The sequence below is a fragment of the Notolabrus celidotus genome, chromosome 15, assembly GCF_009762535.1.
Source record: "Notolabrus celidotus isolate fNotCel1 chromosome 15, fNotCel1.pri, whole genome shotgun sequence".
In the NCBI taxonomy this organism is placed as follows: domain Eukaryota; kingdom Metazoa; phylum Chordata; class Actinopteri; order Labriformes; family Labridae; genus Notolabrus; species Notolabrus celidotus.
Genome location: NC_048286.1, coordinates 22,307,870 through 22,335,600, shown reverse-complemented (window position 1 = coordinate 22,335,600; position 27,731 = coordinate 22,307,870). Strand labels below are relative to the sequence as shown.

The 27,731-nt window shown below is 36.9% G+C and overlaps 1 protein-coding gene across 2 annotated transcripts; it reads right to left on the bottom strand.

The window, feature by feature from the left end:
• Positions 1-163: 163 nt before the first annotated feature.
• crtc1a (CREB regulated transcription coactivator 1a) lies at positions 164-26,830 on the bottom strand. Of its 2 annotated transcripts, none has more exons than XM_034702058.1 (14): positions 26,685-26,830; positions 24,348-24,464; positions 20,427-20,552; positions 19,946-20,007; positions 19,280-19,374; positions 18,500-18,585; positions 18,375-18,415; positions 17,155-17,345; positions 16,814-16,959; positions 16,525-16,617; positions 15,083-15,181; positions 8,719-8,802; positions 7,618-7,798; positions 164-5,003 (listed from the first exon to the last, which is right to left on the bottom strand). In XM_034702058.1, exons 1-14 carry the CDS (start codon positions 26,808-26,810, stop codon positions 4,798-4,800), a joined length of 1,653 nt encoding a protein of 550 aa, XP_034557949.1. In that variant the 5' UTR covers positions 26,811-26,830; the 3' UTR covers positions 164-4,797. The 2 variants fall into 2 exon arrangements, with proteins under 2 accessions (XP_034557949.1, XP_034557950.1); XM_034702059.1 differs by having other exon boundaries at positions 15,083-15,178.
• Between the last annotated feature and the right edge of the window lie 901 nt (positions 26,831-27,731).

Below are 27,731 nucleotides of genomic sequence, written 5' to 3'. Positions count from 1 at the left end.
AGAGGCAGGGTGAACGCTGGGCGTGAAGCTGTGGAGTGGGTGAGAAAATCTTAAGTTATGCCAGTTATGGGGGCTGCAATCATCATGTAACTACTCTTAGTTCCTTCTTTTCTAGTTGTTTTTGGTGTCCACCTGACGGCACAAATACACTGAAGAGCACATCTTTGCTTATTCAGATATATTTATTTTCATTTCTTTTACAAATAATAATGCAAAGATACAAAGACAGAAGCCTTCACACAAGAAAAATACATCAGGTACAGTTCAAACAGAAGCGTATTTCTTCTTCAATATAGCACACATTTACAGCCAACTTGGATTCTTTTGGTCCGATTTGACAGTCGAAATAGAAAACACGCAATTTGAAGAACAAGGTTTGAACCAGTAATTTTTTTAAAGGGTTAGCTCAAAAAAGTACCAACTTGCCAAGCTGTGCTGCAGATTGCTAGATTTTGCATATTCTATGAGCATAATGTTTCCTGTTGCTGAGAGCATAACGACAGGAGCATAGTGCACCCCCTTCACGGCAGTAAAATGCATGTTTTTTTGAATATCACTGTACTTATAAACAAAATACATTATATAACAATTTAGCTGCCATTGTATGAGGCTTGAACCAGCGGTGGGCTGTCCTCAAAATGCACATAAAGGATTCAGAGATGTGGGGAAACCCACTGAGTGACCCCACAGGACCATGAGTCAGTGTCATCTTCCTGATTCAGTTTGTAATTTTAATGCGTCTTGTCACAAAGTCAACAGATATCTATGTTTACAGTCTGACTGTACAGTATTTGTATCTGCTATGTCTGATGTTGTTCCTCAGACAATATGCAAATAGTAATATTCACGTAAATAAAGTTTTTGACAAGATTGAAAAAAAAGAAGAACTGAAAAAAAGTCAAGGTTACTTCCTGTGATATTTTCAAATGCAGCATCGTTCAGCTGATATTTCTGATGTAGTGAATAGATTATTTATAATTCACATCTTTTATAGTTAGGATGACAGAATTTTGATAATTATGTTTGATGTAAAAAATGCATTGATCAGTTCATAGATTCTATATAAAGTCATTTCAATACATTTTTTTTTTTTAAAAAGGGAGAGGATGTGTTTCAACACATGGAACATTCTTATTCTCTCATTATGGCTGTGCTGAACTTTGGCTCCTTTCAGTTCCACTGTTGATTTAAAACTCAAAGAAAATGAATAAACAGTGTTCTTGACAAATGTAACTAACTTAATTCAGTAATATCCATATAGTACTTATTCTGTTCAATCTAATAGGAGGTACATATTGAGGGGAATCTGCAGAAATAAACCTGTAAACGAAATAAAAAAGTGCCTTTGGGGTCATGAAATGCTTTAGGATGAAGTCCAAAGAAGAGATCATTTATATCCCTTTACAAACTCAAGAAATATAATATATTATAATGGTCATAACATTGACAAAATTGTCATACAATTCAAATTGCATTACTGATTCACTGTTACACTTAAATAGCAAAAAGACTTTTGCTATTCTACACTGCAAGTGGTTCATATGTAGTTTAACAGTATTTAACAAAGCTGAAACATTTTCTTTAAAGAGAGAAAAACTAACATTGCTCTGTTGTAAACTCTTGTTTCTGTAAACACTGGTATACATAACACCAATGGATACCTGAACGTTGATGCATAAAAAGGTGACAGTAACAGGCGACACATCAGTCAGAGCTATCTACATGAGCACAAGAAAGAGTTCAAAAGAAATACCCAAACAGAAAACGGACCTACGAAGATGCCAGGCTCACGATTAAGTCTGAGGTCCAGCAGAGAAGATAAGAGCCACAATGACGTGTTGCAGCACAGGATTTCTCAGTGCATTTTCTCACTTTGACATCATAGCACATAAAGCACGAAAAAACACTGTTCCTACCGCACAGCAATATACAAAGCTAGTCTAGATTTACCATGACATAATTAATCTCTGTGGGTGGTGCACAGAAAGTATAAGCACATACTGTATATTGCAGTGTAAAAACATAGTACCAAACAACAGCTTGTGCATGTGCATAAAAAGGCTGATTACCATAATTCTGATGCTTTTAGGCTTCACTTAGCAGATATGTAGCCTACACATGATGCTGAAGTTAAAAAAGAGACAAAAAAAAGGACGAATATCACCAGAAACTAAACACCTAGACAAACAAAGCTGTCCCCAACCAACAAAGAAAAAGAATCAAAGCCTAAAAAGAGACAAAATGTCCCGAGATTCATGCAGTCACAACATTTTTCAAACAAATAATGCAAAAAAATACACCAAAATTCAGAAAACATGATGCATCCAACACATTAAAATATTTTAAAAACAAGGGGGAAAGGGTCTTTCAGACAAACAACTTAAAATCACCTTATTCCAAAACATTTCTCAGAACTTTTGATTTACATTATGTGGAAATTATGATGAAACACAGCGCAACAAATGGACTTTGTCTTTTAAGTTGCAGTTAAGGGTTAGCTATGTGTATTATGTGGAGTGTTGATGAGAGGTGATTACATTATGTCTTAGAGTTAAACTAATATCCATGATCTGGACATTTTCATTTGAATTAAATGACAGAGTTCCTTAAAATACTTCTCAGGAGTTTGCTGATCTGATCTAGCATGGTGTCATGGCCCTGCTATATTTCAAGTGTGCTTATCTGAGAAATCCCACTTAGCTGTAACAGTTTATGTAGCTATTTTTACAAGAAACTTTCAGTCTGCCAATGAGTGATTAGTTTTACAAACTTTTGCTGTTAAGAGCTGCATGACCGTCTCAACTCTGATCACCTCTGTCCCGAAAATATGAATGTGCTCCTGAATTTAGGAAAATCTCTGTAACAGTACACAGCTAACAAAATACTCACTGTTTAAGTAAAAAACAGGCTCTTTTTAAATAGACTATATTTATATGAATTTTGAAAAATAACTCTAATTTAATCACGCTTTTCGTGTCTGTTTCTTTTCTTTTTTTTACAAGAAGGCAAGTTTAAACAGAAAGGGCCACAACAGGTCTAGTGCACTCATCAGTCACATGGGGGTGAAGGTATAATCACTCCCATTAATCAGTGTTGTAAATAAATGCATAAAGTGCAATATGAGATATGAGTCACATTGAAGATGTGGATACTGACCTCACAAAGGAGTGTTTCAGAGCAAAGGTAAAAAAATTAAAAAAAAAGCCCAAAAAATGTATAATCCAGAGTGACTCCAAACAAATCGATAAAGGGCACAGACAAGACGAGCATAACAAGGAACAGGTTTCAGTGTCGCTGTAGTGCCAAGGGAACAAAGTCACAAAACCAAAGTGACAGAAAACAATATGACACATCACCTTTGCAGGGAAAAGAACAAACAGTTGAAAGATGTTTGGTCCTACAGTACATGAAGGCTGGACATGAGTGCCAATGAGGGCGACAAAATGGCAATTAACAGATGTGACCGAAATACATTCTCATTGCATCAACAATGCTGTTCTAGTAAAGAGGCAGTTTAATTGTCTGGAAAAATATATATATTTCAACTCCACTGAGGTCACATCTTTGGGAGAAATCCAGGAGAGTTTCTACTGTGTGCCGCACTCACTGAGCCGCTGTTTTTTCATCACATCATACTCGTCTAAAAGAAAACCAGAAGTATCACAACAAAACAAAACATGGCACATCACTAGAAGAATCTTTGCACGTAGGCTTACTTTTATAAGGGTTCTTTTGTATGTGTTTCACTTTACAGTCCTAAATCAATCGCTGTAGTTTTTGCATAGATAGCATTACGCAAAATCGAATCACATTCTGTACATGAGAAATAGAACACAAAACAAGCCTGTAAACATCTATTTCATAACGATAAAGAAGTCTTTCTTTATCCATGTAGATTTGACTGATGAGAAATGGCATGGTAGTGACAATGGGTAGAGATCTGTACACCTCAAAAACAACAACAGTAATGCAACCGTGAATGATGTGGGCCAGACCACCTGCAAAAAACACTAACTCCACATCTGAAATGTTTTTTTTCCTCATTTACATAATAGTCATCTTTGCATGAAAACTCAAATGTTAAGCTATTAAGGCAAAACAAGGATGCACAGTGTTTTGTGATTTCATGCATAACTGGTGACTGCTATTTACCATGGTAATAATCAATAATCAGCATTTCCTTAAAATAACTTAGCTGGCAAAATAATGAGTCATCTTTTTTTTCAAGATGTACGAGTAGGTTAGTGGAAAAATCAAACCAAGCCTGACTTTGGCTGCTTTAAGAAACCACACAGGGATAGCACTAAATCAATATCCAGACTGAAAGGACAACCAGTCTGACCTTAACCTGGAAGGTGTTTCCTTCAGCTGTGTCATCCAGCTGTACTATGTTAACAGGTGTGTCTGGTTTACTCTGTAGACATTGAGGGTCCTTCTGTACTCATGATCAAGCTCTAAAAAAAATGTGACATTTGCATTAAAAAAAAGGAGTGATTTGCAAACAGGTCTCATACCTAACTTGAATGTCATCAGTCCTAATCCATGGTTCCGGTTCTGAGGAGATGAGTGGCAGCAGTCTTCAAAAACTTTAAAATGCATTTTCTACAATGATTTTTTTAAAAAGCTCTTCTGGGGTTTGATTGGGTTGTAATTGGAACGCTGCTTTGCCCTGACGAGGTCTTAACAAGCATACCTCTCCTCTTGGATTTATCCTCCAAAAATGTGACTCTCATCCTCGCTTCCCCACAGGGCAGAGGCGTTCACACACCTGCGCGTTGGCCTGTGGTGCAGCGTTGGCTAGAGCCGGTCGAGGCGAAACGCATCCTCTGTGGCGGGGTCAGTGAGGACCATGTCTGGGTCATTGAGCATGTGTAGGCCATCAAGAGTCAGTGGGTCGATTTTCAGATCATCAAGCGGGAACTGGGAGTCAATATCAAAGCTGACATCTGTGGACAGCGAGCCCGTCAGGTCTTTGGGCAGGCTGGGGGGAGACTCTCCACTCACTGAACAGAGGAAAGGCAACACATTAGACATTCATCTATGTGAGGGGTTTTCAAGACAGAGGGAAAGCTGACTGGTTAAAATTAGAAGAGAGACAGAAATTTGACGTGTCAGGTTATAATTTGACAAAAAAAACTTGCTGTGAGAGGCTTGACATCTTGACATAATAATAGCACATTTGGGTGAAGAGGCAGTCAATGAAAGACATTGCCAGCTTTCAGAAATTGACAGGATAAGAGTGAGGCTTAGAACTCTTGTCAAAAACACTTTTAATATCTTCATCCACAGAAATACAGGGTGTAAGTAGAGAATTTGATCAATATTTTGCCGCACCACACCCCTCTTATACTGTAGATTTCCTCTGTTAGCTTCTATCGATAGTATTAAAAGCCACTGCGAGGAGCTTTCATTTAGTGTCACGTTTGGCGCCCCTTTGGTCAAAGCAGGATCATCTCTTTGCTGATTTTGTGTGGTTTTGGCTGATTCTTTGAAGTGTTTTCTCATCCTGCTTCTATGGTGGCTGGGAAGAGCAATACAAATTTACATGGGATGAAACACTTTTAAAAAGTTGGAGACAAATTAAAATTTTGGAAAAACAATTTTAAATTTTATAAAACAAAATGACATTAGCAAAACACTTATACCAATGCCAATACAAATTTAAATTTAAGAAAAACAATGTATAAAATCAGAAACCCTTTTACAAGCAAGGAAACATTTTTTTAACAGTCACAAAACAAAATGACAAACCCCAAGAGTCTGACAGAAAAGGAATGTACCAACGGTTTTCAAAATAAAAGACGTCTCTAATATGAAAATGTATAACAGCCAGGGAATTCATATATATTTGACATTAAAAACCCTGTTTCCATGAAAATAATTTGATTCAGACTGATAAGAGAACACCTCAAAATGTGTTCCTGTCAATCATAGCTATATCTTGTTTTTCCAATTATACCTGAAATCATTGAAAATAATAAAAAGGTCCCAAAGCAGTTAAAACATATGATTCCCTAAAAGAACTCCCCAATGAACTGTAAAATGATTCCCTCTCCTTACTGAACTTATTTTATCATTCATTTTCTATGAATGTATAATTTTATAATTTACCTTAAATTCACAACCTAAGATGTATTGTTTCTATGTCCTTAATGATTGTTTATGTATGATGCTCTTTCTGAAATACCCATTGTTTGTTATGTACATTTAAAATAAAGAAAAAAACAAAACAAAACATAGCTATATCTGAATTTGAATTTCAAAATAAAAACCATTGGAAATTTAGCATATACATTTATTTTGAAATTCCAAATCAGCTATAGCTGTGATTGGCAGGAACACATTTTGAGGTGTTCTCTTATGAGCCTGAATCAAAATATTTAAGTGCGAACAGGGTTGTTAATGTCAAATATAGATTAATTCTCTGACATTTTCATAATACAGACATCTTTTATTTTGAAAATCACTGGTACATTTCTTTATGTCAGAATCTTCAGTTTGTAAATTGGTATCGGGACTGGTAAAAATGTACCGTCACTTTGAAAATTGTCTCACTGATCGTAAAAGTGTTTCTGATTTTGTAAAAAATTTTTCCAAAATGTAAATTTGTCTCCAACTTTGTGAGAGTATTTCATCCTTTGTAAATTTGCATTGCACTTCCCAGCCACCGTATGCTTCCCTGTGATTCAAAAGTAGAACTCACCTTGAATCTTTGCCTTAAGAAATGTAAACACAATACTATATATGTTAACCTCTAAACATCACCAAGAAAATTAGGAATGCTATTTTATTATTATCTTTATTATTTGTTTTATTTATTTTATTTCATTATTATTATTATTTATTTATTTATTTATTTATTATTATTATTATTATTATTATTATTATTATTATTATTATTATTATTATTATTATTATTATTATGTGTATTTTCTTTTCTTCTATTTTCTTTTTGTTGGTTTGGTATAACTTATATATAATTTTTCAACTTGTGGTGAACAAAGAAATACTGCAAAAAATGCAATAAAAAGTTGAATGACAGAGAAATGTACACAAAGGTAATTCTGGTCTGCAGGCTGTAAATTACTTATCTGATATTGACTCAGCGGTAGCGGCTAAAGGTATTAAAATAGATGAACAGAAAACAGAAAAATGATGGTAATTGATTTTCAAAGTTATATAGATTTAGAAATAATTTCAGTCTGTTTCATAATCAGATAAAAATGCTGCACAGTATATTTTAGACTCTGAATTGACTGCACTATACGTTTATAAAATATCTTTTCTGATTGAAAGACAGCTCATGAATGCAGCACTCTGAAGTGCTGACATACGTATGTCAGTTCTTTCCAGTGCATCAGGGCTAAGAGCCATTCCGAGATAACAATGAGTGATTGATTAACGACAATGCTGCATATTTTTCACAATCTAATTCATTACAGCAGCCAAGCAATCCAGCTTGTGTTGAGACCATGTCATTGTGTCAACAAAATATATGAGCAAAACATGAGGAGCAGGCTTCATTCCGGTCTCTCCTCTAGCGTCTCTGCGCCACATGTACGACTGATGTGTATTGATGTACGACTCACACGAGCCTCGCGTTAGTCATAACAGCACCTGTGAGAATGATGTTGGGGATGTTGCCATGGCTACTGTAGCCCAGCTGCGGAGAGTCCTGCAGGTTGCAATGGCCACCAGTCAATCCCATCATGAGCGCCTGGGAGTAGTTGAGGGTGGAGGTCTGGTTGTACAGGCTGTCAGAACTGATGGGCGTTTCTATCATGTTGAACTGCTCGAGCTGGAAACGACAACAAAACGAAAAACATCACAACCGTTACAGCTGGGTCTGAGATACAACTGCACTACAGGAGGAGTGGGTTGAGGGATACACTTAACACACTGCAAATAATTCAACACTTGCCAAGATTTTAATTCATACATTGAGACATGTTAGATGAATTGCCTTGTTTTTAGAGTTGTTTACCTGTTTTTAATCTTCGTATGTATGGTTGAATCTTAAATTGATTATGAACTTGTCTTTTTGTCTCAATTAGTCTGGGAGTCTTAAATTGAGTGAATGACTGTTAAAATAAGCTACATTGGTTGTCTCACCTAAAGTCTCATCAAAATGAAACTTGTTTTCTAGATTGAGTAACAACTTCAAGTTGGTTAATTTAAGAATAACACATAAGGCATCTATTTAAGACACAATTCAGCTTGTATCTTATTGATTGCTCATTTTTCTGCGGTGCAAAATGGTGATATATTTGTTTTGGTCTGGCTCTAAAGACTGTTTTAAATGTCTTGAAGTATGCATCAACCCTGAGACACTAGTAATAGTGTTCTTGATGTTCTAACTTTCATTTTTTACTTAAATTGGTGTTTTTCTTGTCCCAGGCCTTAATTTGGTCGAATTAAGTATAAAAAATAAATGAATAAAATTTTCTTATATTATATTCAGTACATTTCACTTAACTGTGCTGTAAGAAGTTCTTTTTCAAGTAGTTTAAGCTCAAAATCAGCATATTCTACTTATTTCAATCATTTTTAATACTTTTCACAGCCTGTGTGAGATTTCTTATCAAGTAAAATCAACTTGCTGCATGGACAGATAATTTCTAGTTTTAAGAAATCTACACCTTGAATTAAATTTGTTTACCCTATATTTAAGCTACCCTTTTCTGCAGTGCATATATAGATGTGTGACAGAGCGTGTACCTGTTGTGAGAGAGCACTGGCCTGAATAGACGGGAGCTGCTGGTCGTAGAAGTCTGCAAACACACTGCCCAGTATGGAGTTGTGCTGCAACAACAAAGAGTCAACATCGGTCAAGTTAAACTGGAACCTTCTATATATGAATAGTTGTAATCAGTCTGCAGATGTTGTACATTAAACATAAAACATGGACTATCAAAAAGAACACAGTCAGAGTGGCCACAACACTGGAACAACAAAGTGCCTCTTTCTTTTCCCCAAAACACCTTCATGTGTTGTTGTCTACTAACTCACAGCTAGTTTGATGCAATTTTTGTAATAATCTGACATATTTCTGTACATGTGAGAGAGGACACTGACAACAAGAGATGGTGGTTACTGAAAAAGTAGCAAACAATGATTGAGTCATAAAAAACAAGATTCAGAAGCCATACACAAACATGAAACATGTGACAGTCTAGTTTAGTATTCCTAACCTCGTCTTATATTTGTCAAATTTGGCATTATTTGTTCACTGAGACATATCAGGTGTACTCTTTGTTGACAAATGCATTGATTTGATGTCTGAGCTACTTTAAAAAACACTTGAGTGCCACTTCAGCAGCATTTACTTATCAATGGGGCATTATGATTTGCATGGAAATTATAGAAAGTCTGCAAAAAACACAGTAAGAAAAAGATAATTGGGTGTGTAATAATTAACCGAAATTAGGGCCTGTGCCCACTAAAGGTGTTTTTTTTTTTTTAAAAGCTTCTGTGGCTTTGCCGCCCCCTGTGAACAAAATGATACCTCTATCGTTGCTGAATTAATTATGTTTCTGACACGAAATCTCCTCCTGCTTTCAATTAATAGTCAAATCATTCACTCATTAAGAATATTTGCTGAAGGCAAGTACTAAGAGGGTTTATCTTTGATGTGCTGTTGATCATCTCGTCTGACACATACCCCCTCAGAGCTTTTTCAGTCTTTAAAAATTATAAAACAGAAACTGTTAAAATATTTTCTAATGGTTTTGCTTGATTTTGAGGGTCATGAAGAGGCATTGTTGTTGATTTCAGCTTGTTTCATAACCACTCAAAAACTCCTCACAGGAGCTTTAAGTACATTTTACAAAGAACAATTTTAAAAATGGAAAGGAATCCTGCACTGGCATTAGCAGCAGCTCTACACCTCAAATTGTACCCTTAAAAAATGAGTGTTTCTGCTCTGCCATTCATTATGAAAAAGTTGATATCAGAAGCCCCGCCCCTTCTTGGTTTTGATTAGTCGGTGAGAAATAAGGGACCCTTGAAAAATGCTTCTGCTCTGCCATTTGTTATGAAAGAGTTGATATCAGAAGTCCTGCCCCTTCTTGGTTTTGCTTGGTTGGTGAGAGAGAAGGGACCCTTGAAAAATGTTTCTGCTTTACCATTTGTTATGAAAAAGGTGATATCAGAAGCCCCGCCCCTTCTTGGTTTTGATTGGTCGCTGAGAGAGAAGCGACCCTCAACAAATGTTTCTGCTCTACCATTTGTTATGAAAAAGTTGGTATCAGAAGCCCCGCCCCTTCATGGTTTTGATTGGTCGTCGAGAGAGAAGTGACACAGAGGAACCATTCACATCTGAAATTACAGCTGATGCTGAGGGTGTTCTTGTACTTAGGATGCCAAGTGGACACAAACTCTGAATGAAAAAGCAATTTTAAAAAAGGAACCTGATAAATGGTATGTCTAAGGACAGTTTAGTTCCATATTCCACCATCTAAAAGGTCAGCACACGCTAAATATTGATAGATGAACACCCATTAAATGTCAAAATGACATGCCAATGATAAAGCAGGAGTTTCAAAAAAAGCATCTTCAACATGAGCCTCCTCTTCTGGTTTCTAACATCAGTGTTTTAATTAGCACTAACCAAGTAGGATGAAATTCACATGGAATAAAGGGAATCATTGGAAATCTAATCCCTTTTAATCTTTTTTTCTCCTCCACTGACTCACCCTCAGTGCAAGCTAATTCTCTTCAAGTTCCTCATTTTGATGTCCTCATTGAACCAGCAGCTGAAATTCTCCTATTTCATCGTGGCCTCTTAATGTATAAGTAATTGGATCATATTCTCAGCCCGTGCTCCCCCTCGTTCAAAACCAAATTATCTGTGTGTGCTGCAGATGTCCCCACAGGGCAGAGCAGGATAATAGAGCACACAGCTTGTCAGTTGTGGTTTAGCCTGTGGATAACCTCGGGACTGAAAGTGAGCCAGCTTCAGCTCAGGAGGGAAGGAGCAGGACAAACATGAACGCACACACACGCACACACACGCACACGCACACACACGCACACACACGTTTCACCACTGTCCCCTGCCACATTTCCTTTTTTCTGCATCCCAAACACAAAATCACACTTACAGTTCAGCAAAGGCAAATAGTGAATTAAAGAGACGCTAAAATCCTCAGTTAGGGAAAGGCTTTACATATTGCAGTGCTGATTGAATATTCTGCATAATCTATATTTAAACATGTAATTTATGGTTTATTTAGTGAATTAAAGCAGGAAAAGATTAACAGAACAGCTTACATACCCGGGTTCTGAATCTCACAGGCTTTTAAAGAGTCCGACACAGATTAACACCACTGAGCCACCACCCTGCAAGCAAGGCTCAGCTTGTAGTGATGCAACCGTGAGTGTCATCATTCAAAAATGCCTCAAATCCCCCATGCTGGTGCAAAAATCACAATAAAGAACAAAAATCTGATGAACATAAACACAATGCAAGTACAGAGTCTTATAAAGCAGGACTTTGAGGAGGGGAGGGCGGTGGAGATGCAACGCAAATACTACAAAAGCAGCAGAGAGGGAAGGTCGGGGACACAGCTACATAACAACACATCAAAGACACTGAGTGCTCCAAGAGGTTGGTGGTCAGATCTGGGCAAAACAGGACCACAACTATGACAATTCATTTTTTCATACAATTTTGTTATTAAAAAAAACAGGGTTTAACTTCTCTTTCCCCGGGAATATTCCCACTGAGAAATGAATCTCCTTTACACGAGAGTCCTTGTTGAGAAACTCCCTTAAGTATCATCATATTTTTGTTGTTTTCTGAAAAAGTCTTCTTAGAGGTATTAATATTAACATCCTTTTAGTGTGTCAGAACATAAAAACCATGGCTGTAATCATTAACTTTTACTTACACAGAACTGAAACTGATGATGTTTTGTTTCCTTTAATTTCCCTTCCTTATACCTTGACTCAAGTATTGGCAGATACCAGCATCTCTAAGATAGCAGTGGTATAAAAGATATGAGCATAACAAAACATTGTTTCAACTGTATACTGCTAACTCCTCAAACATGTGGTATGATTCCAGTTAACTGTTGTATGGTCTGGTTCATAAACCTGAGGAACCCTACTCTAAAACTAAGATTAGCATCTACAAACAAGCTGAGCTACAGTAAGCTGCTATCAGACTGGTTTAAGTAGTGTTTTAAATGTTACATTTTAAAATGTAACATATTCAGTAAGAAATAATTGAGGTTCACAGTACTGTTGTTGTTAGCTAGTACGACATGATAATTTACCTGTTCGGATGTCACCGATGACATATTATCTCATAGCTATCTCCTGTTTTGTAGAAGAAACAACAAGTTGAATTTTTAAAGCGGCAAACACTTAATTATATCAGACAAGAGAATTAGCTAGCATTAGGGTTGCAAAATTCCGGGAAGTTTTAAAGCTGGAAACTTTCCATGGGAATTAACGGGAATTTACTAAATTGAAGGTTGGCTCTTAATAGGGAACTTAAATAAAGTTGGGGAAAATATATTTTAGCATAATCCTGACTAAAACAACCAGATTTCATGCAAGTAAAGTTGAATATCTATGCTATTCCTCAATCACATGCACATAGCACACTGCTTACTGCAGGGCTATTGAGACCACGCCCCCTACATGCACTTTTTATTTGCATGTTCAATGGGACTTTTGCGGAGGAAGAGGGACTCTTTTCATTTAACATTTTGAATGGGACTTTGTTGGGATTGCATTTTTGTTAATTTTTGAATGGGTTTGGTCGGGGGCGTGAGTAATATTTAACTCAACGTTCATGTTTTTGTTCTTCAATGAAATAATTGATTGTTCAATAAAATATTTAACTCTTGATAAAGTTCAACTTACAAATAAATCTGTTTTAATTGTATTATTTTGGATGGATGTCTGCTTATAACAAAACAAATATTTATGCCTGGATATAATACCTTTCCATTAAATTCCCATAAATGCCCATAATTTCCAATTTGGAATATTTCCAAATTTCCCCAGTTTAACTTCCCATGGAAAATTACTGGAAGTTTTCCACCCCTTTGCAACCCTAAAGTAGCATACATGCTGATGGCTGATTTTAAGCTATAATTTCACCCTTTCTTTCACCTCAAATATTTATGAAATCAGAGTAACTGAGGAAAACAAACGACTACCTAAATAATTGAAGTGTTTTGTCTCTGTTTGTCTTGTTTAAATGTTTGAAACAAACTGAACTTTTTTGCCCAGATCTGCTTATGTCAACACAACACAAGCAGCTGTGAGGGGGCAGCCACTGAGTCCTACTCGGCAACATTAACCACAGGACTACAATGCAGGGGGACGGTGACGTTTAAACAGAGCTAGCAGCTCACTGATCCACACGCCCTTACTTGAGGCGAGCCTCCAGGTGAGAAGCCTTGATTGGAGACGGGGGAGGTTGGAGACTGATTGGCAGAGGATCCGACCCTACTGCGGTACTGTTGGAGGGAGGAGGGCTGATACAAGAGGATACGTTTAAGTTACACACAGTGGACGACCGTCTTTACTTTTGTCTGCTTGTTCTGTATATAGAGCTTTATTTCACGTATTTCTGGAGCTTGCTGAAGGTGATCCATTTCAGCTTTGGCCAACTGAGGATTCACCAAAATATTGATTCTGAAGCTGTAACACAAATAAATTAATTACAGCACTGCACATTATGTGCCATGCCTCATCCATGCATTAATTTAGAATGCTGAAAAAGATCTGGGAGAAACACAGAAAACAACAGGGGATTAATTAGGAGGGGAAATGTGTTGCCAGCAATCAAAGCTAAGAGACTGAATGCTGCAAAACTGGAGGATCAGAGAAAGCCAATCTGCTCTCTTTTGTTCTCTTCTCTCATTTCTGCTCTTTACCGTTCACATATCCAACAAAATCAAAGGCAGAATATGTGAACAGATTAAAACAAATATTTCTGTTACCATAAATAACATAAAACGTCAAGTAACTCTGATTTTGAAGGGGCATCAGTGACATGGATATCTCTTATGATTCAAAGCTCACAGTAGTTCAAACCTCCATATTCACAATCTATTGACAGATAAGCTATCGAAATATTGGTAGCATGTGATAAAGACCAGATAAAGCATTTCAAGGTCTCCAGATAATTTAGTTCATGGTTAAAAAACACCTGTGTGAAGAAGGCTGCATCTTCCATAATGTCACTGTGGCTTGCGACCAAAATCTATAGTTGAAAGATGGAGGCAAACATCTGAAAGCAAACTAAACAAAGGTATGAGAAGCATAAAACAGGCTTTATAGTGGTGGTTACTAGACAGTTCAGTCTAAGCTGTGTCTCATCACAATGTTCCACTTGACCTCACACTGCAAAGTCTCTCACTGAGACCATGCGAATGTAGGCCACTTCATGTGTGCAGTTATCCAAACAAATTCCCACTGCAACAGAAGTAGAGCAGCCAGAGCCAAGATCTGAAGGCCAGGGGAGAGCTGCAGAAACGTTTAGACTCCTTGATGTTTAGCACCTTTTTAAAAGCTTTTATCTCATGCATCAGTTCTTTTTTATTCTTTTTCTTAAAGAGCATAAGATACAGCGTCTCTAAGGAACTGATTTAAATAGATTTTTTAATAAAAATGCAGCTTTAAGGACAGAACCAGAGCCCATCCAAGAAGAAATTTCTGAGTTAAGAAAGGAAAACTTCACCTATTACCAAATTTGCTGCACACAGAGGGAATTTTAGGCTGACTTTTTCAATACAAATGATTTGCCTAAATTTACTTAATAAATAATTCAGAGAAAATAAATAATAATTTGAAGATGGCAGCTTAACAAAAACGTCAAGATTACATTTTAGGTATTTTATGTTTGGCAAAGAAAGTGATATAAACCTGTATTGGAAAACATATACTATCCAAGTCTCCACTATAACTGCATCCTTCATCATGGTAAAATGAACACCATGGCAAACCAAACAGCGCAACCTTGAATCTTATCATTAGTAAAGAAATGAGAATCAGTCATCGCAGTGCTGGCTGCTGCTTCCACAACACAACACTGTGACACACTCATGTGTCCTCGGCTCACCGTGTTCATGTCGATGGTCATGTTGGTTTGAGAGGACGTCTGGTTGTCTGACGTTGGGCAGGAGTTCACCGAGGACGACAGCTGGACCAGACCTGTCTGCTGGAAAAAAAACAAGCGTGGAGTCATAAATCAATAAAGTGATGCCTCATCTTTTAATATCTGCTCCGTTCAGATAAAGCATATCACTATCTGCTTTTAACAAGAGGCTAGATTATTATGTAAATAAGAGCACGATGTTTTCATTTATGTTATGTATTCTTTATTTCCCCTCTTATGCTAATTCTTACAATCATCGTTAAACATATGTGTTACACAACCTCAATCACAAACATATGTATGTTTGAGAAATCATGTCAGAATCTGATATTTGTACCCAGGTAAATATTAAATAACATCATTATAGTTTTAACACTTTAATATTGATATTTTTATCAAGATAAAATTAAATAATATTATCATATTTTTTTACACTTTAATATTGATATTAATATCCAGATAAATATTAGATAACATAGTCATATATTTTTTCACTTTAATATTGATATTTGTATCCAGATAAATATTAGATAACATTGTTATACTTTAAAACACTTTATTATTGATATTTATATCCAGATAAATATTAAATAACATTATTATAGTCTTAACACTTTAATAATGATATTTATATCCAGATAAATATTAAATAACATTGTTATACTTTTAAACTCTTTAATATTGATAACTATTTTCCAAAGAGATAAGTTAGGATAGTTAAAATAAGACATGAAAGCAGCCTCATTTTGTGCTCATGACCAAGTCAACAAATTAGGTTTCATATTTTATTCATGAAGTGCTGCCACATCAGAGCAAATCTCCTTCACAGTGTCGGAGAGCAGAAAAGAGTTTCACTGGAATTCAGTGCTACATCTCAATGAGTATCAAAAAGACACAAAATAGAGGTATGTACCCGGCCACTAGCTTGAGGCTATAATATCACTTTGAGTGGATAAATAACACTTTAAAACATACTAGCATTTTCAAATCTGACCACATGGCCCTAATTAGCAGAAACAGGGTTTTGGTTTCATGTAAAGTGTTGATGTATCCACATCTGGAACACGCTGATTTGAGTCTGATTAAAACCTTCTGTGATAAAATATTCAGTTTGTGAGCATGGACCTGAACATTGAAATCAACATAACCTCTTATACTGCATCACATGGTTCTGGTTGAATCAAGCTTTCTAGTCCTTGACGTAGTTGTTTTGTTTTTTCAAATACTGCAAGAACTGAGCAATATTTAAAATTATTGCAGATTTGTTTAACTTGCGTTGAATAGGGACTGCTGGACTGATATATAGGAAAGCAATCTGTAAACAGAAACATGAAATGCTGCTAATACTGTCAGTGTGATTTGATCTCAGTTACTGTGTTTGTTTCATATCTTAAATCTCGACTCACTTGCTGGTTCTGGAGGGCCTGGGATGGCGGCTGCTGGTTGAAGAAGGCGTACTGGGACAGCTGCTGCTCAAGGTTCATGGCGTTAATGGCCGCCTGAAGCAGCACAGAAACACAGCCTCAAATTAGAGTTACTTGCTCTGGGTTTCCATTACACCACACACATAACCTCATAAAAACAACACAACTACCAGGATTTAAATGAATGAAATCAAACATTCAGTGATCCATTCATCTTGCATGTCTGATGTTCTGGATGCAGCAGAGGTCAGGGCAGAGAGCAGCGCTATACCTGAGAGAGAGACAGAGGAGGAGATGTGGGGGAGAGCTGCAGGCTCTGAGGCTGGTGAGAGTCTCCTGCATTCAGGATGAGAGGGACCATGTTGTCCTGCCCGGGCTGCATTTCCATGGTTACTGTGGGCTGAGATGTGCTCACTCCTACCCAGAAAACACACACACATAAAAAGACAACATAAGGAAAGAGCTTTTTTAAAGCAAAAACAGAGTCATGGAGAAATTGGAACAATAAAGTGCTTAAATGTTAAGATGAAAGGCATTAACATCCTGCATGTTACTCAACAAAAGTTAACATTTCTATACTAAATGAGAACAGACCACTGTCTGAAGAGTTACCTTGGGTGTTTGCCAGGTTCTGTGTGCTGTTGGAGGCGCTGAACGAGGCGGCTGCAGCATCATCTGAGTCGAGCGGGGTGGGCAGCGGAGGAGGAAACTGGATATTGGTCAGGTCAGGGAGAGAACCGCCAGTGTTGTGGACTGCTGGTTTTAGTGAAGCGATCAACTGCTGGTCCGGAGACGGGAAGATGCTGCAAAAAAAAGAGAGGAGATAAAGAAGGATCAATAGAGACAATGATGTAATAGGCTTGAATGAAAATAAAAAAGATACGCTGGCTGATGTCAACAACGAAATCAGATGTAGCGAAACAGTCTAGTTTCCTTCTAGTATAAATACATCATATATACATATATGTAAATAAAAGAATACAGTCTATGGTCTTCATGCTGCCTTCTGGATCCTTCCACTTTTCACTTAAGTGTTCCACTCTAAAGTCAAAAGTAGGAGGAGTCAAAAGGTAGTATGAAGACCATGGACTGCATTCTAACTACATCATATACACATATATGTAAATAAAAGAAAAAAGTCCATGGTCTTCTTGCTACCTTTTGGCTCCTCCCACTTTTCATTTAAGCGTTCCGCTCTATAGTCAAAAGTGGGAGGAGCCAAAATGTAGTATGAAAACCATAGACTGTATTCTAACTACATATATTAGGCACTTTAGGGGGCCTAAATAAAATGCACTCTAAGGTCAAAATGAGAGGAGCCAAAAGGTAGCATTAAGACCATAGACTGTTTTAAGTACCTCATATATACATGTGAATAAAAGAATACAGTCTATGGTCTTCATGCTACCTTTTGGCTCATCCCACTTTTCACTTAAGAGCTCCACTTGAAAGTCAAAAGTGGGAGGGGTCAAAAGATAGCATGAAGACCATGGACTGTATTCTAAATACATCATATATACATATATGTAAATAATATAATAGTCTATGGTCTTCATGCTACCTTTTGGCTCCTCCCATTTTTTACTTTCGAGTAAACAAAATTATGTTTAATCACAGCTGGATGGCTTCATTTCAAAGCTATTTTCATTCATACATATTCATCAGATGTGTGTCAATTTGCACTTTATTTGCAACTGCCACTGTCATGAACATTTTTTTTTCACTTTTGCATCCAGTGCAGCTATCAGTAAAACATGCCCATCAAATCTATATTTGAAATCAGAAAACACTTCCTCAGACCAGGTCTACATACAGGAATAACAAATACTCACTTAATCCCTGGAACTTTGGAGGGGTTGGACCTTAACATGTTCTGTATAGGGCAAGAAAAGGAAATGTATGGAATCGGTTTTGTACAGACAACAAAGAAGAGTAAATGTAAGTCTTGATGTTGAACCTTTTTGCACTCCCAGCTCAGTTCCAGTCCATCCTCGTCAATATCTGATTCGATTCCTTCAGCCCCAGGTACTGTGAGTAGGAGAACTACAAAGATATGAAGACGCATTAAAAAAATGTGAAAGTGTCTTTGGTTCACAGATGTGGAGCCTGTTTGAGCTTATAACAATCACAGGCCTTGCTTTACATGATCAGCAGATGATTTGGAAGCACAAAGGCATAACAAGGTGAAGGAGATGACACGAAATAGGACAAGAACAATAAGAGACGAAAAGATAAAATTGGAATAGTAACTGACAGGGAAGTGCAAAACACCCCAAATATCTCTGAGGAGATTTATACAAATTCAACCAAAGCACCTCTGAAATTAAAATAATCCGCCTCACACAGCTGTTAGCAGTCACATTTATCAGGCACTGGGATGCACCCCATCTCCCCAGAAGTCATTTCCCCCCTCTGCCTTCAAAGCCACATTCAAAACCCTTTCATCACACTCTGGAGGGCACTCAACTAAGCCGCCAAGAGAAGGCAGCAGAATAACAAAAAAAAAGCTTACGACAAAACAGCCCAAACACCACAACCATCTTCTGCACATAAAAAAAACCACCTGAACACTGAGTCATTAAAGGCAGACCTAATTATCAGCTCAGGTTATACAATGTGATCTTTTTCATACAGTTTTACCCTACTGCTCTCAATTTGTATGCATATCATGTTACTTAGCATGTGCTTTGTATTCTGACAAAGATACAAAGTGTGATATAGAGATGTCTACAGATACCTCGTTTTGGCTGGAGCTCCTGTGACCCTCCGATGAAAGAGGCCTGCTGGGCAGGGATTAATGTGCTCTGGTGCAGCGCTGAGTCAGAGTTTGTCCTGCAAGAGTTTTTGAAAATCACACAGTGCAATGTATAGAAAAACAAAGAAGCACATTATAGCAGGGTATTCACAGCAGTTATGACAGAATGGAATCATGCATACAAAGTTTTAAACTGCAGCATGTGGAGTCTGCACTTGAGAATAAAACACAGGGAATCACTCTCTTAAACTGGATATGATGCAGGATGTTCATTAGTCACAAATAAATCAAATGTGTTTTCTTTTTAAAACAAGAAACCAGAAACATCTGTTTTTAATTCTGTATTTCATTATGCTCTGTAATAAAAATGACTATTATTTGTGAGTTTAAGTCCCTGAATGAGGATTACACAATATGTTTTGAATCAGTTTCAAAAGTCTCGTGTTTTCGTTCCTGATTTATCTTGATCTGACCATCTATCTTCATAAACAGGAAGTAAAGCATTGCATGTCGAGCAAAGGGAGCGGTGGTATAAGTCTGAGTGATGACAGAAAGCTGTGTGAGGACTACAACATAACAAACAGAGTACAGATTGAGATAAACAGTAATGCAGAGCTGCTGCTGTTTCCTCCTCAAAGGCTGTCTTACCTCCTCCAGCTGGTATCAGGTGGGGGTGACAGATAAACGGCGCCATATGGACAGCTGTCAATGTGAGACTGCAGGTTAAGAAAATACAGCTGGAGGGAGAAGGTCTTGGCAGATTTGATGTTGTCACTGTTGTGAATTCTTTAAAAACAAGGAGGTTTCATAAACAGTGATGTAGGTGGGATTGCGAATAAATCAGCATGTGATAAAATTGGAGTAATAAAGGTTCACTTTACCGACTGACATAACAAACCCTCTTTAACAAAGACATTCTTACCAAATAAAATATGAGACTGCAACTCAAATCAGACTGAAATTAATCACAGGCTAAAGTCATTCAGGCACATGTGTGACCACACTATAGAAATCCTGTAAAACAACATTCAGCCTCAAAGTTCTGTGATCTCTTCAGACCTCAGACAGAGCATAGCAGCAAATGAGAGATGAAACAGCAACATCATAAACAAATGGTCTGAAAGGATATCTGGCGTCCATGTTTGTCGAAAGACAGAGGCTTTCTGTGGGGTGATGTGATTCGATTCCGGTCTCGGCAGACTCTGTCCACCAATCCGTGGTGTCGGGTCGACCTGTTGGAGTCCATCCCTGCTGTCTATGGACAAAGAAAAACAAAATCAGTGAGTATTAAGTGGTGAGGGTTTCTGTGGCTAGTCTTGCTTTTAACTGAGTCTTAGTCTTATAATAGTCTCATTCCGCCTTACTTTATTTATTAGAGCCCGAGCACAGACAAGGTCAGCGAAGGCCCTCTTGAAACCCGAGGAATTATTATTATTATTATTGTTTCTCATGACTTTTGTACCCCAAATTTGCTTGTTTATTATCTAGTTCAAATTGTAGTCACTTTTTTAATTATATACTGTCTTATTATAATATTTAATTATTATTATATTATTTTTATTTAATTCATTGTGGATTATTTCATTTTTTATTTAGTTATTATTTGAGCTTGTGATTTTTACTTTAAGTTTAGTATATTAGTTTATTTCATTGGTTTCATCTTTTATTGTTTTATTATCTTTGTAATTGATTCTATTTTGGTGAGTTTTAACATCTTAGTTTCCCTCCAGTGTTTCCTCATTAAGATATCATGACAGCGTTTCCTCTGTACGTTCAGCAACTTATTTTTAATTTTTTTTCATACCATTATTTTTTGCATATATCATGTTCTTATGTCTTATCCTTACATATGGATTGTGGTGTGGGTTTTGGGGTCGGGGCTTGGGTTGGGATTGGGATGGAGGGATGGGGGTCTTTTTTTTGTTTATGCTATATACAATTGTGCTCATAAGTTTACATACCCTGAATTTATGGTTTCTTGAGTAGTTTCTGTTGTCATTATGATATAAAAGAGTAAACAAAGTTGTTTGATAAAAAAATTGCTTCACCCAACCACTAACCTTGAGTGAAAAAAAAATGTCTCTCTTATCATTCATATTCTCTGTAAAATGGCTGAAAAAAATCACAAATTCTGCCAGGGTATGTAAACTTATGAGCACAACTGTATATTTATTTAACAGCACTTTGTGTTACATTATCATTGTATGAAAAGCACTTTACAAATAAAGTCTGATTGATTGATTGATTGATTGATTGATTGATTGATTGATTGATTGATTGATTGATTGATTGATTGATTGATTGATTGATTGATTGATTGATTGATTGTGCTGGATATCAGATGCAAATAGAACATTTTAAAGCAATTTACTCAAAAAAGGAAGGCTCTAATTTATGGTTCCCAGTCAGAGTGTCCTTGACTAAAAAATGACCAAAGAACTTTTTGAAAGCCCCTGTGCCATTGAATAAAGGAAACAAAAAGTGCCCATGTGTTCTGTTGACACAACATTTGCAAAGGGTTGTTTTTTTCTTGAGTAAACATTTACATTTTAATTCATAGGTAAACTAATCCTTGACGGGGGTAAACAAAACTCCCACCAAACTGTCTGCTTCCTCCTACTTGGTTGTGCTGTGAGGTCAATGAGAGGGTCTGAATTATTAGACTGAACTACAGCTGCAATGATTAAATACAAACATCTACTGAAAGGAAATGAAGAACCAAACATATAACTTTGGGGATTTTAAAGCAAGTGTTGCACATCAGATTATAAGTGAATTTTCTGTTTTAACCATTAATAGTCTTGGGGTTTGGCTGCAAGATGGCCTAGCAGTTTAAGCACACGCCCCATATAGAGAGAATATAGTCCTAAATTCAGCGGTCTGCTTCGACTCCCGGCCACGACCCTTTGCTGCATGTCTTCCCCCCACTCTCTACTTCCCACATTTCCTGCCTCTTTTCAGCATTTTTCCCATATTTCATAATCTAAACGATGAATCAAAATATCTTTAAATGAATCTGCCGCTGAATACATGACAAAGTAACTGTGAAGTGCAGCTATAGATTGACTTGTGTTATCTCTTTTACATTAAAAAAATCAGACCTCTTATCAAGCTATAATGTCCCTCGACTTCACCACAAAGTTATCTCTCTCTGCTGCTTGTCTTTTCCCACACATGCATGTCCTGATGATAAATTATGTTGACACGAGTGTCTATGACATGCACCTGCTGTATAACCTCCCCTTGTTCACTGCTGCTCCATCTGAACAACTTGTGCTAGGAGCAAAGTTTCATTAGTTCCCTATCTTGGTGTTGAGCTTCAAAACCTTTGAGGTGCCTGGAGCAAAATGTTTTTGATATGAGAGCATTTTGGTGGGAAAAGATGCTGCTTTGCTTTCTTTGATGTCAGGAGCAACATGGGATATATCATTTTAACATGCTGAAATTGTGAGAAATTCAATATCCTTACATGGATGAATTTAAACTTTTTTTAATGTTTTTTTTTTCAGGTGTTTGATACAAATGTGAAAACTATGAATATTATATTTAAAAAGTAAACTAGAGTGAGTAAGATGTTGTTTCCTTCAAAATAAAAGTGACCTTTGAATGTCTTTCATAAAGGATTACATGCTACCCCCTTCTGCCCACCTTCTTTCCACAACATAGTCATCATAATGAAGCTTCTTTTTTTTTTTATTTCTCACAATTTCTTATTTAAAATTCAAGAACTTTATAATTTTCCTTACTAAGCTTCATTAAAATATCTTTAACTGATGGCTGCTCCCTAAAGTGCAATTTTAAAATAGGGCCAGTTGACTTATATGACCGAAAAAAGAAAAGTGATTTAAGAAGTTAGATATTTGAATATATGTTTTCGTAATGGTAAATTCTCACTAGATGTGTTAACGACATTATCAGTTTTTTTTTACTTCATACATATTTTATTAAAAAAAGAGAGAAAATGTCATGTTATTAAGATGTATTGAAACGTGTTATAATGACGATATATCTCAATAAAAAGAGAATTACAAAAAAATATATATATCTTTAACTAACACTTCTTAATGTATTTAAAACAACATTTTGCATATATCATGTTCTTAACCTTACATGTGGATTGTGGGGTGGGTTGGGATTGGGATGGGGGGCGGGGGTCTTTTTTTTTAAATTCATTTTTAAGTTAATTCTATTTTTATTTTTAAAGTTATATATTTCTGGCCTTTTTGCCTTTATTTTATAGGACAGCTAAAGAGAGACAGGAAATGTGGGGAGTAGAGAGCAGGGGAAGACATGCAGGAGATGGTCGACCGGCCGGGAATCGAACTGGCGACCTCTGCAACGAGGACTGTAGCCTTTGTACCTGGGGCGCTTAGACCGCAAGGCGACCAGCACCCGAATTAATTCTATTTTTATCATTTTATTCTATTGTTTTTTATTTCATTTCATTTTTTTATGTACATCACTTTTGCTACAATATCATTGTATGAAAAGCACTCTTAAATAAAGTTTGAATGATTGAACAGCTAAATGTCATTCAAAGCTAAAAAGTGTTGCTGATTCTTACTGACATGTATCATAAACATTTACACTAGTATCATATGATTAATAAGCTGTGCCTGTCATTAATAAAGTTCAGCTAATGGGTTGTATTCTCTTTATCAAGCCTCTGGACTTGTTGTTTATTAATGTGTTGTATGACACAGAGCTCTGGTAGTCCAACATTGTACACTAAAACACACAGCTAAAGCGGCCTGTAGGTTTATTTACTTCCTCTGTTTATTATAAACAGTGTGCTGCCATTGCTTACATAAACAGTTAATATGTCACTTCCTGTAGCAGAGTATTAATCCCGGGGGGAAGGATTTCACAGTGTGTTATTTTTTTTTATAGAGCTGCCACGGGTTGAAGCAATATTTCAGGATATTACTTGGCCTCAGAGATGGATACAGATTTATAAGAAACAGATGTTAAACTAATCCTGATATAAATTTAAGCCAAATCACTAAAGCTTTGTGACTATGTTTTGTTATTCCAAGCAGAAATCCCTCACCTGAAAAGACATATCAATACAGCTGTTTCCAATCTGATTGACGTTCGGCAAAGATCCTCCATAATACTGCCCACGGTTCTGTCCCAGCTGCAGATACTGAGTCTTCTGCAACTGTAACTGCAAGACAAACAACAGGCGATCAGTATGGATGTTTCTCAAATAGAGAAAAATTCATGCACAAGGAACAACATGGCAGTAATAAATATAACATAATATCATAAATCATTCCAGCTCAGCATAATCTAGTGCAGCAACGTAACAGGATATTCATACACATGTATACTCACCAAGCTTAGTGTGTATCCTACAGTATACACAGCTTCAGTTTGAACATCACATCTTTTCTGTTTAACCATGTGTGTGAGGGGGTTACATTAGGGCAGACATGCGATAGATTTTAACACTAGCAGGAGAAACTATCAAACTGACACTAAACATCTCCAGACTGCTGTATTTGAGTTCATCATCAAAGCAGTGTAAAAGGAGTTAAACATGAAAATACAACATGAGAGGAGAAGGAGGGAAGCTGAAGGTGGAAGCAATGTCGCTGGTTGTATTCCAGAAAAGCAAACTCCCTAAAGCCTCCCGACAGTGTTTATTTCAGAACGACCTCCAGTTCCATTTCCCATTAGAGAGCCCATAACCGGTCAATTAAATTTTCTAATGCAAGCCCACTGTTCACTGATGGCAGAGCAGAAAATCTAATCATAACAATTACTACGCCTGTGTCACTGCTGTATTTTGATAAGCATCTGATCTCAGTTTGTTTTGTTTATTATATACCCGCTCTGTTTACATAACATATAGTAACATTTCCACACCAGCAGGAGGACAGTCAGAATCTATCTCTAATGCGAAGACAAAAAAGAAGGGAGGAAACACAAGTGAGGGGCTACACAGGGGGAGGGAACACAGGCAAAAAGGATGACACTCTTAACCTGAGGCCTGCTTCCCTCTGGACCATCTATGGCGACGACAAGAGCTTGCTAAAAAAAAAGGAAGGCCACAGGCCTCCATTCAAGATGCAAATAGACTCTGACCAATGTGCCTTGTCATGTGTCCTTAAAACACACAACCATAACAACATGGAACAATATATACCTTAATATCTATTTATCAGATAGAAGTGTACATAGTGTGTATACATCTGTAATAGTTGCCATATCTTATTTTATTTTATATTATTTTACCTTTATCATTACTATTATTATTGTTATTATATGTTTAACTGTTAGTAAATTGTTGTATTCCCCTGTCCCATGTTGTAAGACACGGGACAATGGGGGGACCCCAATGGGGGACCAATAAAGTATATCTTATCTTATCTAAGCATAAAAGAGCACAATTAAAATGACAAATATAACAAAACAGAAAAGAAAAGGATAATTAGAAATATATTAAAAGTACATTTCAAATGTACATTTAAAGTGAGTTATAATAAGCTAAGATAGGAAGGCAGTGGCAAATAAAAAAAGTCTTTGATTTAAAAGAGGTGAGAGTTGGAGCGGATCTAAAGCTTTCAGGGAAGAATATGTTTGTATATCACAAATAAACAACAGTAATTTACTAATGATCACAGTTCAATAACACAGGAGGACATCAGGGATACACTGTGACATTTTTTCCACATGCCTATCCCTCTTCTCTCTATAATTACTGAGTCCACTCTATCAGGAGGTGTTTGTTGTGTAGTAATAATCTGTTTTCCCATCATGCTTCCACTCAGCAGCAATCACTATGGGCCCTGCCTCCATAGGATTTATTTTGGAGGCCAGTGTTCTATGTGGCTTAAATTCCACGTAATCTGCTTGCCTTCATCTTTGGTGTAAATGTCATTTATGCAGTGAAGCACACAGGCCTGAGGACCTGTCAGGCAAGTTTACAGAGCCACGGTGCAGACACACCTGAACATGTGTCAATAACAAACAAAGCACATGTATAAGGAGTCATTAATAGATGGTGAATAGAAGTATCTGTGGTATCTGTAGCAGGTTGTAACGTCGTGTGATGTGATGAAAATGATCCCTGCAGTGAACGCGCGCTGTCAAATACGCATGCACGCCCCTTTGCTTTTTCACTTGCGTGGGACAAAAAATGAAATAACTTTTTTGGTACGGGTATCCTTGACGTGATTAATAACACTACAGAATCGTTACCCCTGTCCTCGCTGTGTGCTGTGACAGTCGTGGGGGGAAAACGTCTCGAGCGAGCAGGAAGCGTCGTTTGTTATTGTTTACCTTCTGCAGCTGCCGCGCGCTACAAACGCATCTTTGACAGCTCGCTGAAAACAAACGAAGAGGTAAGGGTTAAAAAACAACATGAAAATGGGTTCGTTACCCTCGCTGCCCGAGTGATGCTGAGGTCTTTCATCACTTCTTCAAACGCCGCTGTCTCCTCAGCCTGCTTCTGGTTATGTAAAGCGATTTTCTCGCTGAATTTCCGCGGATTGTTCGAAGTCGCCATGTTTCGCTCTTCTGCTCCGTTTTCCCTCAACGGACAGAGTCAAGCGACCCGGAGTTAGGACACACAGCTTCCGGTCAATGATGGAGAAACTACACAACAAAGTGTATATGAAGTTTAGAGCAGCTTCTAGGTTAAAAAGATTTATTATAAAGTTATATATCTTATTATATGTTTTTATTATATTATTATAAAGTTGGTCACATTTTGTTTCTGTAATCCAGCTTGAATTTCCGGTGCAATACATCATAACCATGTGCAATATTGTTATTTATCCCATAACACATTTTACTATTATATGCATCTGAATGTGCACACACTTAGGCTAAGTTAACTTATTCGCAGAGCCGTGGGAAGTGGATTTAAGTTGGGGGTGCTGTAGTAAGAAGTGCAATTTTTTTTTCTTTTTGCATTTAGGCTAGCGGACATACATTTTATTTTTATTTATCTGGTTTGACTGTAAGTTTTCAAGAGAACATTTCATTATAAATTCACATCAATAACGAATATAATACTGGCTATTATAATATGTATCAAATGCCCGACTTGCAACTTCCATACCCCGTTGTACAGCAAAGAGCATACAAGCCAAACCTGGTAAAACACGCCCAAAAGGCAGTAAAGCGCATTGAATAGAACTTATCCAAATAACTTCAGTTCTTAAGCAGGCACACACAAAGGGCCCAGGCATCCGGTTATTTTAAAATGAATAATTATTTAAAATTGCTTTAATTATTTCTCAAATCTTCCTCAGGCATTACATTTTCAGAAAATAATATAATGAAAGTAATAAAAAAAAATGTTTTATTGTGTTAATTAATGTATTTATTTAAACTTATTTATGCATCCAGAAAAGATTGTGTGATGCCTTTTCCAACAGGGGGTGCTGCAGCACCCTCAGCACCCCTACTTCCCACGGCCATG